The sequence below is a fragment of the Hipposideros armiger genome, unplaced genomic scaffold (assembly GCF_001890085.2).
Source record: "Hipposideros armiger isolate ML-2016 unplaced genomic scaffold, ASM189008v1 scaffold_459, whole genome shotgun sequence".
Taxonomy (NCBI): Eukaryota; Metazoa; Chordata; class Mammalia; order Chiroptera; family Hipposideridae; genus Hipposideros; species Hipposideros armiger.
The window spans coordinates 248,054-263,926 of NW_017731809.1; the positions used below are offsets into that span (position 1 = coordinate 248,054).

The following is a 15,873-nucleotide window of genomic DNA, read 5'->3' on the forward strand; positions in this document are numbered from 1 at the left end:
CTACGTTTTCACAACTGGGAGCCAGAATTATGCAACTGTCGACAGGGAGGAAGGGGGAAAAAGATATAGCCAGATGGAAATGGTGACATTGCTACAAATAATGTTGAGTTTGAGGTCATTGCTTGATGTTCAAGTGAAAAAATATCTACTCATCATATAGAAATGTGAGCCATTGGAAAAACACATTGAGGAGTAAACTGCAGAGAGGAAAGGGGTGGGGCAATGGATCAGTACACAGGAAAAAACCAGAAAGAAGAAAAAAGGCCTGGCCTAGATCCTATTAGCAGCTTTACACGCAGAGTTGTTGGGAGAACTAAAAGTTGGTGGTAAATGGGCCTAGCACAGAGGGTGGAGATTAATACAATCTCATTCATTCCAAAAATGACTACAACAGGTGGGTATTGATAGTCATTGTTAAGGTGTGAAAAGATTCTGGAGCTGTAGGAGGGGATGTACGGGGACTTGTACCCTTGGAGAGGGGCTGGAACAGCAAAAGAGGAAAGCAACAGGTAGACACATGTCCCAGACACCCTCTCACAGTGCTCATGTCACCCTGCGAGATAGGTGTTGTTATCATCGTTTCCACTGTAAAGATGAGGAGACTGAGGCTCAGAAGTGAGTACGACGTGAGGATCCCGCTCAGGATTGTTAGGCCCTGTCTTGTTTTCAAAACTGCACTTCTCTGCCAAGACCTGTTCATCAGATTCAGACAAGGGTTTGCTTAATGAATTGTAATGATGCAGGAGGTGAAACATACAAACCTGTTGGAATATCAGACAATCCATCCTTTCATTGTTATCCTCTGTCCAGGGACATCCTTTAATCACGTGGTCCTTATAAATAAAATTATGCACCACTGTTTTTTCAAGCCTCTGAACAGTGCTTTTCAAATTTTAATGTCTGTCAAATCACCTGGCACTCTCTCTGATTCAAGTAGGTCTGAGGTTGTGCTTCAATGCTGCTGGTCCACAGAGCACACTTTAGGCAGCAAGGCCTAACCGGAGGGGTTTTTCCAAACTTTTCTGTACGTTGGAATCCTGGGGGGAGTTTCCAAACTACTGACACCTGTTTCATACCCCCCAAAATTGTGATTTAGTTGGCCCGGGGTATGCTCTGGGCTTGGGATTTTAAAAAGATCTCCATGTGATTCTAATGAGCAGCCAAGTTTAGGAAGCACTGCGCTGGGTCTTGCTGAGGAAGCATGCAGCGGCTCATGCAAGGAAATGAAGCCATAAAGAAGACAAACCAACAACACGGTAAGAACGAGATAGTTTAAATTTTGCAAGATTAGTACTTTGAATAGGGTGGTGGTGGTCGGGAAATATGTCACATTTAATTAGTACCTGGGGAATCTGTCGAGGAACCTTTTGCAGGGGTGCAGGAAGACCCGGTCTTTCATTCGTTACGTCCACTCCCCACCCGGGGTGGGAGGGGCGCAGGCCTGTCAGGGGCTTTCCGGAGCATGCGCAAACGCGGGCCTGGGCGGTGCTTCCGGGAGCTTGAACGAAGCGGCGCCCGCGCGGGGCGTGGCCTGCTACTGCGCGCCGGCGCCCCAGTCCCGCTCCTCCGTGGCCGCAATCCCGGAAGTGCGGCGACTGGACAGTAAGTTAAGTCCGGGCGTGTCACCGCCTGGCTGGGCGTGGGCCGCGCGCACCGGTTCCCCGCACGTGGCTCGGCACGTGGCTGAGCTCCTGGCCCCCGGCGCCCTGGAGCCGCCGGCCTCGGTCTCTGAGGCGGTGTCATCCCTGACCGTCGTCGATGCGTTTATCGCTGCCGGCGAGAGCCCTGCCCCGCCGCCCCTCACGCTCCCTACCAGGTTCATCTGCTCCTTTCCCGACTGCAACGCCAGTTACAACAAGGCCTGGAAGCTAGACGCGCACCTCTGCAAGCACACAGGGGAGGTAACGAGGCCCAAGGCATGGCAGCGGAGGGGCCTGACGTCCAGGCCCAGGGACTAGTGATTCGGCGGCCCGCCAGCTGGGCTCCGCCGGAGCGGCCTGGGGACGGCAGGGAGCGCAGGACCGCAGGCCTGGCTTTGCAAAACATGTTCGGTTTTGGCACCTTGGACCACAGAGGCGAACCAGCCATGCCCTAGGTTAGGGAAGGAGCCGAAAAGGTAGACAAATTTTAGGACCGAGATATCCCTGCCACGGACTCGGGGTTTACTGAGCAACTTTTCCCCCTTCTTTTATCTTGAGTCTTGGCCAGTCACCACCTCCCCAAAATCTGTAAATAGGCACGGTTGGACGTCCCCCTTCCAAAAGACAGCTGCCTCCTGGAACTGGTACGGAGGATAACTTCTAAGTACTGGTGTTTTTTGCAAGCGGCGTGCATTCATTCTTTCATAACTTAATGCCATTCTAGCCCTGAAGAGAGAGCAGTGAACAAATCAGGCAAGACTTCTGTTGTCACCGTCCTTATGCTTTAAGCAGGACAGACAAAGAAATAGGTAGGAATGAGATGCAGTAAACCGAGGGCTGCTGGAGGGTGTTCAGGAAAGGCCTGTCTCTTGACCTGAATGAAAAGGAAAGGATCCAGTCATGCAGACATTTGAGAGGAAAACAGTCCCGGCAGAGAGAACTGCAGGGAGAACCTGTGGTCCTGGGGGTGGGAGGCAGAGGGGTGTGATTGGGTGGGACCATACAGGAGGAGCTCTGGAGAAGCAGGCCTGGGGGATCATTTGTAGGCCAGAGTACAAATGGGTTTGGAGTTTGGGTTTTATTTTGAAGGCAATAGGTAGACTGGAGGATGACAGTTGAGGCCAAGGAATTGACCCAATTTCTCAGTTTTGGGCAGAGCCAGGCCTTGCACTGCCTCAGCTGGAGGCCCTTAATTTCTTAAGCCAGAGGCCTGCAGTCCCTGCCTTTGTTCCTAGCACCGACCTAACTGGGGCCACGCCTCCTCCATGTGGCCTCATAGCTCCCATTTTCTTACCCTCTCCAGCATTTGAAGGCTGACTGTCCTTGGGACCTTCTTCTCGAGCTCTTTTCCTCTTTTTCATGGACCTTTTTCACTTGCTTCTCTTCTGCCCTCTACTTTATTCACTGCGCAGCTCTCTCTCGGCAGTCCTACCGAGTTGTATCCGTTATGCTATGCCTCCCTGTCCTGCCTCTTGCCCATCCTATCGCCCAGATTCTAGGCTCTATAATCAGTATGTGCAAATTAGAGTTTTTAGATGTGTGCCATATTTTGCATGTCGGCACTACCAGTTTCCTTCATACAGGTTGAAAGACTTGGCATTATCTTTGTTGTCCCAAATCTCACACGTTGATTAATTTGACAAATATTGATTAAGCCCCATGACAGGAGTTGTGCAAAGTTCGGTGGATCTGCCTGTAGTAATACAGCTCATCTGTGTTCCTGTCCACTTGCTTTGTTACTAGCACTGCCATTTAGGGCCTTGGTACCTCCTTCTTGGACTGTCGTGGTGGTACATTTTCCATATTAAATACACAAAACTGGCTACTTGGGGGGCGTGTTTGGCTTTTCCTCTAGGTTCAGAATGAACCCAACCATTGGGTCCCAAGTGGTAGTTGCAGGTGGGGCTGTGAGCTTTTTCAGGAGTGACACATTTTCCTGTAGCTGTGCCAGGCATTCTCTTAGCAGGGCCTGTCCAGGATGAGGGAGAACCTGCATGTCCTCTTCCCTAGGCTTGGGATGGGGGGCTCCTCACATGCTGTGGGGATCTGTGCACATAGGCCATGCTGATAGCAGATGAGTCATCTTTAAGACAGGGTTGCAGTTGAAGTGGCGTGTCAGGTTGGGAGCAGCTTGGCAATGCTGTGCTGTCCGCTTCTTACAGATGCTATTCACAGAACCAAATGTGCTGCGGGGACTTTGTTGAGAAGCTGTGACCTTCATGTTATGTGGCTTCGTGCAGGACAACCTTGTCTGGCTTTGGTGTAGCAGGTGCCCAACACTTAGTGGAAGCCAGCTCTGGAGACAGAGCCCATGGCTCTGCCTGCTAGACATTTTAGGCCTTTAAATAATACTAGAGTTACTAATGTGGGCAGAATTGATGCGTTTTCTTCTTTTCTTCCTGCCAGAGACCTTTTGTTTGTGACCACGAGGGGTGTGGCAAAGCGTTTGTCAGAGACTACCACCTGAGCCGCCATGCCCTGATTCACACCGGAGAGAAGCCCTTTGTGTAAGTAGGGGACTGTTTGGAGGCCTCTGAAGTGGCTGTGTTTGGCACATGGACCTGGTAAGAAAATTGATTGATTGTTACCTCAAACTCAGGAATGGGAAGCGTCTTCATTTGCATCTCCTAATATAAAAGACTAGGTTTTGAACGTGTGGAAGAGAGTAGGGGTTTTGTGGGTCATTTTTTTCCTCTAATAACTTCAGGAATAAGTTAATCTGAAGTCCTCTTGCATCTGCGTCCTCTCATCTACTTTTAAAATATATACTAAATGGGAAATCAACCTTGAAACACACACACTTCAGACTAGATGGAAAATGATTCCCTGGCAGGTTCTTGGTATCACATTGTCACGGTCTTTCTGGACTGATAAGCTGCTGGGGTAAGAGATACAAGCGAGAAGAAGTAGAGCTTTTAATAGTTTATGTTCTATTTTTTTGGAATAAGGCCCTGCAACTCTACCATACCAGTTTTAAGTTTATTCTTCTTGGAGTTGCTGTTTAGTTCTGAAAAGGGTGGAGATACAGCCTTTTTTTTTTTTTTTTTAAATCAGCTACTTCTTTAAAGCAGTGGGCCTCAAATATAGGGTGCATCACAGTCACCCAGAGAGCTTGTTAAGAGCTTCCTGGACCCCTCCCCAGAGTGTCTGATGCAGGTCTAGGGTGGGGCCTGAGACTTTGCGTTTCTAGCAAGTTCACAGGTGATATTGATGCTACTGGACTGGCATCCACACTTAGAACCTCTAAACAGACAGTTCCAGGAAGACATTAAGTTTTCCTTGAAAAAGAACAAAATTAATAGATTCCAGAGCTATATGCCGGAGACCATATCACAAAATATGCATGGCAGGCCTGGCAGATGTTAAGGTTTACTATTGTAATGTTCTGTGAGACAGTTCTTTGTGTAGTAGGGTTTTCGGAAGACCTAAGTTGGTTTCTTTTAGTTTTAAGATGATGAATCTGAAGGGTCCCATGTCTCATTAAAGTCCACACAGTCTGAGGAAGGTTCACTGTCTTTTTCCATATGGACTAGTGTGCCTGCCAGTGGGAAAGGGGCAAAGTACCGAGGACAGCAGATGTCTATTTCAGTCCCTGTTCAAGCACACAGTGTGTCATTAAAATCAGTGACCCAAAGTAAAGCTTAATTTATTTCAAAATATATTTCAGCTAGACCAATAAAAAGTAACTAAGGTGGTCTAGAAAATATAGCTGGGGTAGAGTCTTTGACCTAGAAGTTTCATGTCGGGGAATTTATTCTACACATATACTTATTCCTGTATTAAAGGCATGTACAAAGTCAAGTAACAAAGCATTGGAATCAACACACTTGCTCATTAGGTGGGACTGGTTAAAGCATAGCAACATCATGGAATACTATACAGCTAGGAAAAATGAATGCAGATCATCCCTGAAATGATAGGAAAATCTCCAGGGCATATTAATTGAAAAACCAAGGTTCAGAAAAGTGTATATAGAGGGCTACCATTTTTGTGTGTAAAAGGGGAGGGTGGTAGACAGAAAGAACTTACACTTGCTTCTATTTGTATCAAGAAACCCTAAAAGTTACATGAAACTAGAAGTGTTATCCCCTGTCTTAGGAGCGGTCGGGAGTACTGGATGGATAGGGGCAGGGGTGGAAGGAAGCATTATGCATCTGTACCCCTTTTCATGCTTTTTGGTTCGTGAACTAAGTTTTTTTTAAGTATACTATTTAAAAATAACCCCTAAGAAAAAAATGGGACTGAGTACAGAGGCACAAGATGAATTCTTCCCGCTGGAACAAGACAACTGTGTGGGGATATCTTTGAACCCTTTCTTCAGCCCTCTCTATTTTTTTTTTTCTGTTAAGAGTTGCTTTATTAATGCATACACACAAGCTGTAAAGCACTAAGAAACTTAAACATCTAAGTCATAACAAATGGGTGGCAATTCAACATCCCGAGTCGACAGAATGCTTGAGGGAGACAGCAACGGATTGGACCCCCACAGTGGAAAGGGCATCTTCAGAGGCAAAGGGGGGCCCACATGTAACAGCTTTTCAAATTCCCTCTCCTCCTCGAGCAGCATGAGAGGCACTCCATTCAAGGGGAGCTGTGCAATCTGGTGCTCTTCCGGCAGGTTGAAACTCTCAAAATCGAGAGGATTGAAGGGAAAGAATTTTTCTATTTCTGGATAGGTGTCATCCGAGGCAGGAGCAGAGCTTTTTGCTTTAACGGTCTTTTCCGTCACCTTTTTGGCAGAGAAGATTGTCTGTTTCTGTTTGAGAGATCCATTCGTCTTTACTGACTTTTCTGTAGCTCTGTTGACAGTTCCCAAAGCCTTTCTGGCAGCTTTAGGTAAGGCTGGTGGAGTATCAAACATTTTGCCAACGCATGGTGTTGAATCCTGAGATCTCCCATCTTAAAGCTTTGACTGAAGTCCCAGACCCCAGCTTCAGCTGGTCCTTAGGAGCCACACGGGTGCTGGGTTCTCCATTTTCCTTATCCACAAAGATTGCAGTAGCCATTCTGGATTAACCCCGTTAGGACCAACAGCCAAAATCAACCACTATTCAGCCTCCAGACCTCTCTCTTTAGTGCCAGATCCCCGTGTCCAGGTGCTCGCTGGACAGTGTTACCCAGCTGTCTCTGTGTCTTCAAGTCCACATGGCTGAGATCTCCCAGTCCAGTCTGAGCTCGGCTTTCTCTTTGACCCTCTCGTCCCTTGTTCTTGTCGGGTGGCATCACTGTCTATTTGGTGACCCACAGCAAAGATGAGGCAGCTCCGGGACACCTCATTCTGCTCCCCATGCTCTCCAGCATGTGGGTCATCACGTCCTGAGCCTGACCCTGTATGTCCCTCTCCCTGGCTCCAGCTGCCACTGTCTCATTGCAGGCCCTACTCCTCACCTGAGTGACTGCTCTCTGTGTCCCCAGACTGGCCCCCCCACATTATCCTCCAGGTTGCTTCTCTTCTTACAGCAGTGCAGTAGTTTTAAAGCACTGCTTATGGAATGAAGTCCAGCTTCTCAGTGTGTCATATAAATGACGTACTTTGTGATTTGGCCTTTTTCTGCGTATCTTGCCCCATTTGCTTGACTCTTAGACATGAAATTGTGGTCCAGCTGTGTTTAACTGACCACAGCCTCCCTCCACCCCTTCTTCCCAAACTTTGTCAGGGTCTTCAGTGCACCTGTGGCTGTTATTCAGGTCCCGCCCCACACCTGTGTTAGGTTAGTTGCCAGTGTCAGGATTAAAGTCAAGAGTGACAGCAAACCCAGCACCTTAGAGGCTTAACCAAGATAGCCTCCTTTTTTCTTGCATAACTGAAATGCAGAGATACACAGTCAAGGGCTGTTCCACAGTCATCAGGACCTGGGCTCCTTCTAATGTCTCCACCACCCTCTAGCTGTCACATAAGCATTCCAGCCACCAGGACGGCGGAAGGGGCACAGAGGTGTGCCCCTCTTTTAGACACTTTGTGGGAGTTGAACAGATGGACCACTTAGCCATGTGGCCACCCCTAATTGCAAGGGAGGCTGGAAAGCGCTCATTTCCATTGGCCATTCTCCCAGCTAAGCCTTAGCATTCTGTTCCTGAGGTCAGGAACACCTGTTGGAACTTCCAAAGGTTCCTGCCCCAGTGCCCCTCCCATGTGCTTCCGGTGGGCCTCTCGGAATATCTCCCACTGTCACTGTGCAGTTAAGTCTGTGTCTTCCTCCGCCTGGCCCTGTGGATAGCACAGTCTTCGTATGAGTATTATTCAGTGTTTATCAGCGATGATAGCTAAGGTGAGGGCTTCTAAAGGTAGTCCTGCCTCATCCTCAGGCTGATGAAAACTCATCACAAACAGCATGTTTAAAAAAAAAAAACACAACTTCACAAAGAATTTAGATAATTCAAGGCCAAGATATAGAAACCCTCATTAAGGGGAACTAGAATGGCTTGGAGATATGCCAGAGGGCATAATGGTTTATGATTTTGTGTTTACCTCAAAAGGTAAGTTGAAACCAGTATTTTTTTTTTTTTTAAATTTTAGGTCTTTTTGGAAAGACATTTTATAGTGACATTGCAAGCAAAATTAAGTTTATCAGATTCTAAACTGAAAACAGTTAAACATGATGTAAGCCTAATCAGGGTTTGGGCTTTTGGAACTAGTGTTTTTTACCTTCCCTCTGCCCCAGGCACAAAGGATGTCTGATGCCGAATGCTTAATTTCAGAGGCCTGACATGAAATGCATCTTGTTCCATGATAATCACATCAAAGCTGAGAGGCTTGATAGTATGGCTTCACACTCTGGAATTGGTTAAAGACTGTTTTATATAATACTATATTTGGAATAATTAGCTTTCATAAAGCCTTAAAACTTCGATTCCCTTGGATAATATTTTGGTTTATATAATTTCTCATAGTTGTGCTGCTAGTGGCTGTGATCAAAAATTCAACACAAAATCAAACTTGAAGAAACATTTTGAACGCAAACATGAAAATCAGCAAAAACAATATGTAGTAAGTATGAATGATTTTATAGGCTTAAATTCTCTGAACATTTTTGTCTATGTTTTTAAATTTTCATCAATCAGCTTTTGTCTGTTGAAGATCTGAAGGTAGTCTGACACTAGCTTTCATAATAATGGTGTTATTTTGAAAGCAAACATTATTGTACTAACTATATTGGTAGATTACCCAGAATGAAATATTGTGCTCTTTCAACAGACATTTCTCTGTAAAGCTTCTTGACATAGAATTTTACAGTAAATGGGTGAAAGTAGCAAGTCCATAATCTCCACAATATTTTTATCTTGAGAGGATTCTGTTGTGAACTGTTCTTTGATTTTTCTCAAGACTAACAAACCTTTACTAAACAGTGCTGTTTTGAAGGTTGTAAGAAGACCTTTAAGAAACATCAGCAGCTGAAAATCCATCAGTGCCAGCATACCAATGAACCACTATTCAAGTAGGTACTTTATGTGGGTGAAATCAAATTGAAAATGCAAAGATTGGGTACAAATTGTTCTGAAACAGTTTCTTAAGCAACGCTTTTCTGTTAACGTGTATAGCGTACACCCATTTGTATATGGGGACATTTCAGAAGTTAAATTTGGCTTTTGTTTCTCTAAAAGAGATATTTAATGTGTTTCACGATAATTTGTGAGATTAGTACAGTTGCAGTTAAACTTGAAGGGAAGGCTTAGAAATGACTTAACTCTCCAAACACAGCCGACTCAATGACACAAAATGTCATTATGATGACACTGTTCTTTTCCTGTAGAACAGAATCCGTTGGGCGTATCCTGCTCTAGAGAGGGTTTCATGAGGAACACGAAAGGATGATAGGAGACAGTGGGATAGACTCCAAAGGGCATCGAGGCATGCTGACCGCCTGCTCGGGGGGTCAGCCTGGCACCGGCTGGCCTCTGCTCACACAGGCAGCCCTTCGCCTGGGAGCTGCTTCCGTGACAGTGCCAGTCCTTGCTCACAGGTCCACTTACTCTTGTGCTGCTGGTGGCATTAGCACAGAGGTGGCACGCACTTTTCATTGCTTACCAGAGGCTGGCTGGTGTGTCTGCTGCTGTGTTCTCTTCATGCTGTCCCAGCGTGGCATCATTAGAAAAACTAGACACGCACAATTCGGAATGGTTTAGGAGTTTACCGGAGCCATCTTTTTGTAGCCATGAAAACAATATATTTTCAGAAGTATAAAGATGAAAACAGTGATTTGATCACATAAGCAAAAAAATAATAATATAATGGACTTTTTCCTCTGTTTTAGCCCAAGGCTGGTCAAGTAACTTGAATTTCACCTGTGATTAGGTCCAAATTTTAAATCCCATTTTTATATGAGTGGTTTGGTTGTGGGAAGCAGAGGCTTTGGTAGAACTAGGACAAAGTCTTATTTACGCTGAGTGGCGTTCTCTTTGAAAGTGGACGGGCTGATAGTTCATGTCTCGTTAACCTAGGTGCACCCACGAAGGCTGTGGAAGACACTTTGCTTCACCCAGCAGGCTGAAACGGCATGCGAAGGTCCATGATGGTGCGTATGGGCGGTGTGTGTGCTCACTTTGGCCAACACGCCAACAGGGTGTGTGTTTAATTCTTGGACTGCTTGGTGCTTTCTACTCGATTGGTGGTCTTACTGAGAAACTCAGAATTTGGTAGGGGCACCATTCAGGTTTTGTACTCTTGACCAAAGAGGCACTGTGTGTTGCTCTGTTCTTCACTCCACTGTCGTTGTCAGTCAGAGTTAATGTTTTATTGTTCACGACAACTGTCCGGTTCCTCTGTGGCCTTGTGACAATGCCGGTGCTCCAGCCAAGGCCCTGCTTCTTCCTAATTGCTTTCAACTCCTGTACTTACTACCTCTGCCACCTTGTCCTTATGAGCATTCACAGAGCTTAGGTAATAGTTTGGAGTTTTTGGAGCAATCAGATTGTAAATTTATTTTTCCAAAGAGACTTGATTAAACTAACTGCTTGACTCTGTTATGTTTCTATGAAGGATTTTTAATATATATATTCCAATTACCTAAGCCCTAGAATTGATGGGATTTAAAAAAAAAAAAAGAGAGACTAAATTCCACCAAAAAACTATTAGAACTGATAAATAAATTTAGTAAAGTAGCAGGATACAAAATTACTAATATTCAGAAATTGGTTACATTTTTATACACCAATAATGAAATATCAGAAAGAGAAATTAAGAAAACAACCCATTTATAATTGCATCAAAAAAACATAACAAAACAAAAGAAAACTTAGGAACAAATTTAACCAAGAAAAAGAGCTGTACTCAGAAAATTGATAGACATTGAAGAGCGAAATTTAAAAAGATAGATATAAATGGAAGCATACACTATGTTCAAGTATAGGAAGAATTAATATAAAGTGTCCATGATACCTAAAGCAATCTTTAGATTCAATGCAATCTCTATCAAAATACCAATGGCAGTCTTCACAGATTGAGAACAAATAATCCTAAAATTTATATGGAACCCAAAATTTATAAAAGACCCCAAATAGCCATGGCAATCCTGAGAAAGAACAAAGCGGGAGGCATCATGCTACCTGACATCAAACTATACTACATAAACTATACTAGTAATAAAAAAAGCATGGGACTGGCTTAACAACACACATAGATCAAGGGAACAGAACAGAGAGCCCAGAAATAAATGCATGTCTATATGGTCAGTTAATCTACGGCAAAGGAAGCAAGAATATACAATGAGGTAAAGACAGTCTATTCAATATACGGTGCTGGGAAAACTGGACCACCTTCTTATGCCATATACAAGAATAAACTCATAATGGATTAAAGACTTAAATGTAAGACCTGAAACCATAAAACTCCTAGAAGAAAACATAGGCATTAAAGTCTCAGACATTACCCTTTGTAATATTTTTACTGATATATCTATTCGGACAAGGGAAACAAAAAATATAAACAAATAGGACTATATCAGACTAAAAAGTTTTTCACAGCAAAGGAAACCATGAACAAAATGAAAAGAAAACCTACTGAATGGGAGAAGATCATCGCCAATGGTACATCTGATAAGATGTTAATATCAAAAATTTATAAAGAACTCATAAAACACCAAAAAACCAAACAATCCAATTAACAAATGGACAGAGGACCTGAATAGACATCTCTCCAGAGGACATACAGATGGCCAATATACATGAAAGGATGCTCAGTGTGACTAATCATCAGAGAAATGCAAATAAAAACCACAATTATATATTACCTCATACCTGTCAGAATGACTATCATCAATAAATCAACAAGTGCTGGCGAGGATGTGGAGAAAAGGGAACCCTCATGCGCTGTTGGTGGGATTGCAGATTGGTGCAGCCATTATGGAAAACAGTATGGAGTTTCCTCAAAAAATTAAAAATAGAACTACTTATGACCCAGCAATTCCACTCCTGTGTATTTATCCAAAGAAATCCAAAATACTAATTCTAAAAGATATATGCATCCCTATGTTCATTGCACTATTTACAATTGCCAAGATATGGAAACAATGTGAGTGCCCACCAATAGATGACTGGAAACAAAAGAGGTGGTACATATATACAATGAAATATTATTCTGCCATAAAAAATGAAATCTTACCATTTGCAACAACATGGATGGATCTAGAGAGTATCATGTTAAGTGAAATAAGTCAGACAAATACCATATGATCTCCTGTGGACTCTAAAGAACAAAATAAATGAACAAACAGAACAGACTCATAGATACAGAGAACTGATGGTTACTAGATAAGAGGGAGGTTTGGAGGATGACTGGAAAAGGCGAAGGGATTAGGAAGTACAAATTGGTAGTTACAACATAGTCATGGGGGTGTAAAGTATAGTATGGGGAATAGTCAATGAAATAACTATGTACAGTGTCAGATGGGTAATAGACTTACTGGGGTTTTTACTTTGTGAGGTCTATAGATGTCTAATCACTACTTGTTTTGTACACGTGACACTAAACTGCCCCCTGCCACCCCCTTCCCCCCCCAAAAAAAAAAACCACAAGAGACTAGTAGCTGAGTGTGAGAGGTAGCCTCCTCCTTTTTAGTTTCTACCTGGTGTTTAATTAGGTGAAACTCAGGCCGGCTCATATACTGACTGATTAATCCAATTCTAGTGCTTTGCGCAATGCCCATTCTTATTCATAGTGCTTTTCTCTGGGCTCTTCTAGTTTATTTTCTCTCATAGCTGTACCCTACTTCTCTTTTGCCATATGAAATTTACATGATGGTAAGACTAGAAGAATCCAGGAGGTGGGCACACAGCTGCTGAGATTTAGTGTTGGTGGTTTGCCAAGGAGAAAGGACCACCTAAACTCTTGCTGAGGAAAACAAGAGGCAAGCATAAAGCAGAGAGGGGAAAGGGGCCATGAGCCATGGAGGCGGGGGGCCTTAAAGCGTGCAGTACCCAGCTCACCAAGGACAGCAGGGAAGGGAAAGGCAGTCTTGCGAAGTCCGCAAAGGTAAAATCTTTACAAAGTACCTTGCTAAATACACTCTCCTTACGTTTCACTCCTACCTCTTGGGACTAACAGAATAGAATACTATTGGAAAGTAGGAGAAAAATTATATAGATGTAAGTTTCTAATTATGATTGGTGTTTACACTGAATATTCACAAAAGGCAATGCACCAATCTTTTTTATTTTTTTAAAATAGGATATATATGTCAAAAAGGATGTTCCTTTGTGGCAAAAACATGGACAGAACTTCTGAAACATGTAAGAGAAGCCCATAAAGGTAAGGCAGACACGAATGGCTTGGTATAAATGTTTGCCCCTGTAGAACTGATTTAGTGCTTTTAAAGAGTAAAATATTAAATGTATGCTTTAAAGTCATGGTTGTTTTGTGAAGTGCTGGGCACTTCAGCTGTTAGACAAATGAATAGATACACCAGTGGTCCCACCTGTGGGAAGAGCTATGCCAGGTCTCTTAGAGCTAATGTGTGCACTTAGCATTTTTAAAGGCTCTGGCACGTAAAGGATGTCGGGAGGCACTGGTGTTCTGTGGGACAGTTGGGGAACCCCTGCTCCTTAGCAAGGGAGACTTATGTAACCTAAGAACTTGACAAGCAATAAAAACTGGAGTTAGTTGCCTCTGAAATTTCTGACTTACGTATAATCATAGGGTTTTAGGCACCGAATACGTTACTTACATATTGAATATTAATGTTTTCTATGTGGTAATACCTGGGGAAATTGGTTAAACATTTTTGTCTGCTTCACCAGAGGAAACAATATGTGAAGTGTGCCAGAAAACATTTAAGCGCAAAGATTACCTGAAGCAGCATATGAAAACTCACGCCCCAGAAAGGGATGTGTGTCGGTGTCCCAGAGAAGGCTGTGGCAGAACCTACACCACCCTGTTCAATCTCCAGAGCCACATTCTCTCTTTCCATGAGGAGAGGCGCCCGTTTGTGTGTGAGCATGCTGGCTGTGGCAAAACCTTTGCAATGAAAGTAAGTACCCGCCTCACACAGGGGCCTGTGGCCTCCCAGCTGGGTCCCTGGGAGCCCTCGAAGCAGGTGGGAAGGCTGGCTGAGCAGGGCTCCAAGGCCTCCACTCTTGCTTCAGCCAGATGGTTCTGAACCCAAGTCCCAAAACAGCCGTATGGGCCTATGTCAAGTGGTTCAAAGTATGGTCCCTGACCAGGAGCACTGACATCACCTGGGAACTTGCTAGAAACGCATATCCACATGTCCTACTCTAGACCTCCCAAATCAAGAACTCTGCGAATTGGTTGGGGCCCAGAGACGTAGCAAACCCTCCAGGTGATATGTACATGGGCCGTATTGAGAACCAGTGGCCTGTGGTACCGTATGCTTCTTACTCATAAGAGGTGTTTTGTGTGTCCTTTTAGACTGCCATTACCTGGGAGCCATCCTTTTAGACCGTCATGTAGGGATGGGGAAGGGAGGTGGGCAACAAGGACGTGAGGGACTGCAGAACTTTGGGAATCTAGTCTAGATCTTGAGGTGATTTGAATAGGGGAGGGACGTGACACTAAACGGAGGGGTCTGTGCAGTTGGATTCGCTGGTTGGTGCTTAAAGCACTTACCGTGAGTAATGAAGACTGGAGAGAGAGAGGAGGCTGGCTGAGCGTAGGTCTGAACCCTCAGCAAGCCACGTGGAGCTGGCGGTGGCCAGCACTGTCAGGGACGGCAGGACTGGGAAGATACTCCACTGGTTTGGGGATGCTGCCCATAGCTTCAGTTAAAAGAACCTCCTACGGCTGGGATTAGTTCATTCAGAATTCATTTCCCTGACCTCTTACTTAGGGAAGCTAAGAAGCCACAGGTGGGCGAGACTAAATTCCTAACCTGGGTCATGGGAAGAGGCAGTGATTTCAGTCCAGGATGTGAGGGAGAGTCCTGTCTGGTGGGAACCCTGGTAGGTAGAGGTCCCATCACTTCAGAATGTTACAGAAAAAAAGGCTGACCATTTAAATAACAGTATTCACTTTAATAGACACCAAATGGCAATGTTTTAAAAATCTGTTTCTGTTCCTTCATTGCAGCAGAGTCTCAGTAGGCATGCCATCGTGCATGACCCCGACAGGAAGAAAATGAAGCTCAAAGTAAGTTGAGACGACTTAGGCAAGCTGCTGTCTTTAAAACACAAGTTGCTTAATTAAGCTAGATGCGATCTACTTAGAATATGTCCAGCTCCTTCTTACTGTGTGAGTCCGCCCCACTATTGAAAGCGATTGCATGGACTTGTTTCTTATTCAGGAGTGTGGTGCACCTATCAGGGTGTACATACAGCTATTGTAAACTTAGTTCTGGTAGTTTTGATCTTGAATTCTAATCGTCTCTTTTCCTTATTTCCAAAGGTGAAACGAGCTCGTGAAAAGCGGAGTTTGGCCTCTCACCTCAGTGGCTATATCCCTCCTAAAAGGAAACAAGAACAGGGCATATCTCTGCGGACAACCTGCGAGTCGCTGAGCTGCGCTGAGGACAACGTGCTCTCCACAGTTGCAGCGCTTGCTCTCAGCTAAGCATCCAGTTGCTTTTTTTATAGGACTATAGACCAGCCAGCTCAGCTACAGGCTGACTTCAGAGACATTGGGGGTGGGTTCCAGACCACCGCAGTAAAGTGAATATGCAGTAAAGTGAGTTGTAATGCTTTTTCTGGTGGAGGGTCTTGCCTTTAATTTGTAGAAAACCCTGCAACCTCTGTGAAGCACAGTGACGCGCAATAAAAGGAGGTATGTCTGCCTTTTGTCTCAGAG

The 15,873-nt window shown here is 44.5% G+C and overlaps 1 protein-coding gene and 1 pseudogene across 1 annotated transcript; one reads left to right on the forward strand and one right to left on the reverse strand.

Annotated features, from left to right (window-relative positions):
* Window positions 1-1,201: 1,201 nt before the first annotated feature.
* GTF3A (general transcription factor IIIA) lies at window positions 1,202-15,864 on the forward strand. The gene is made up of 10 exons (XM_019666046.1): window positions 1,202-1,256; window positions 1,432-1,901; window positions 4,047-4,147; window positions 8,532-8,628; window positions 8,988-9,076; window positions 10,080-10,153; window positions 13,303-13,383; window positions 13,872-14,101; window positions 15,160-15,219; window positions 15,475-15,864. The coding sequence occupies exons 1-10, from the start codon at window positions 1,202-1,204 to the stop codon at window positions 15,637-15,639; spliced, it is 1,422 nt and encodes a 473-aa protein (XP_019521591.1). The 3' UTR covers window positions 15,640-15,864.
* Window positions 4,212-8,521, reverse strand: LOC109395223 (securin-like; annotated as a pseudogene).
* Window positions 15,865-15,873: the final 9 nt, after the last annotated feature.

Excerpts from the sequence above, each read along its gene's own strand:
- GTF3A (XM_019666046.1), top strand. The coding sequence starts at position 1,202 with ATGCAGCGGCTCATGCAAGGAAATGAAGCCATAAAGAAGACAAACCAA. Across the intron at positions 8,629-8,987 it reads ATCAGCAAAAACAATATGTA|TGCTGTTTTGAAGGTTGTAA; the intron begins GTAAGTATGAAT and ends TTTACTAAACAG. Across the intron at positions 10,154-13,302 it reads GCATGCGAAGGTCCATGATG|GATATATATGTCAAAAAGGA; the intron begins GTGCGTATGGGC and ends TTTTTAAAATAG.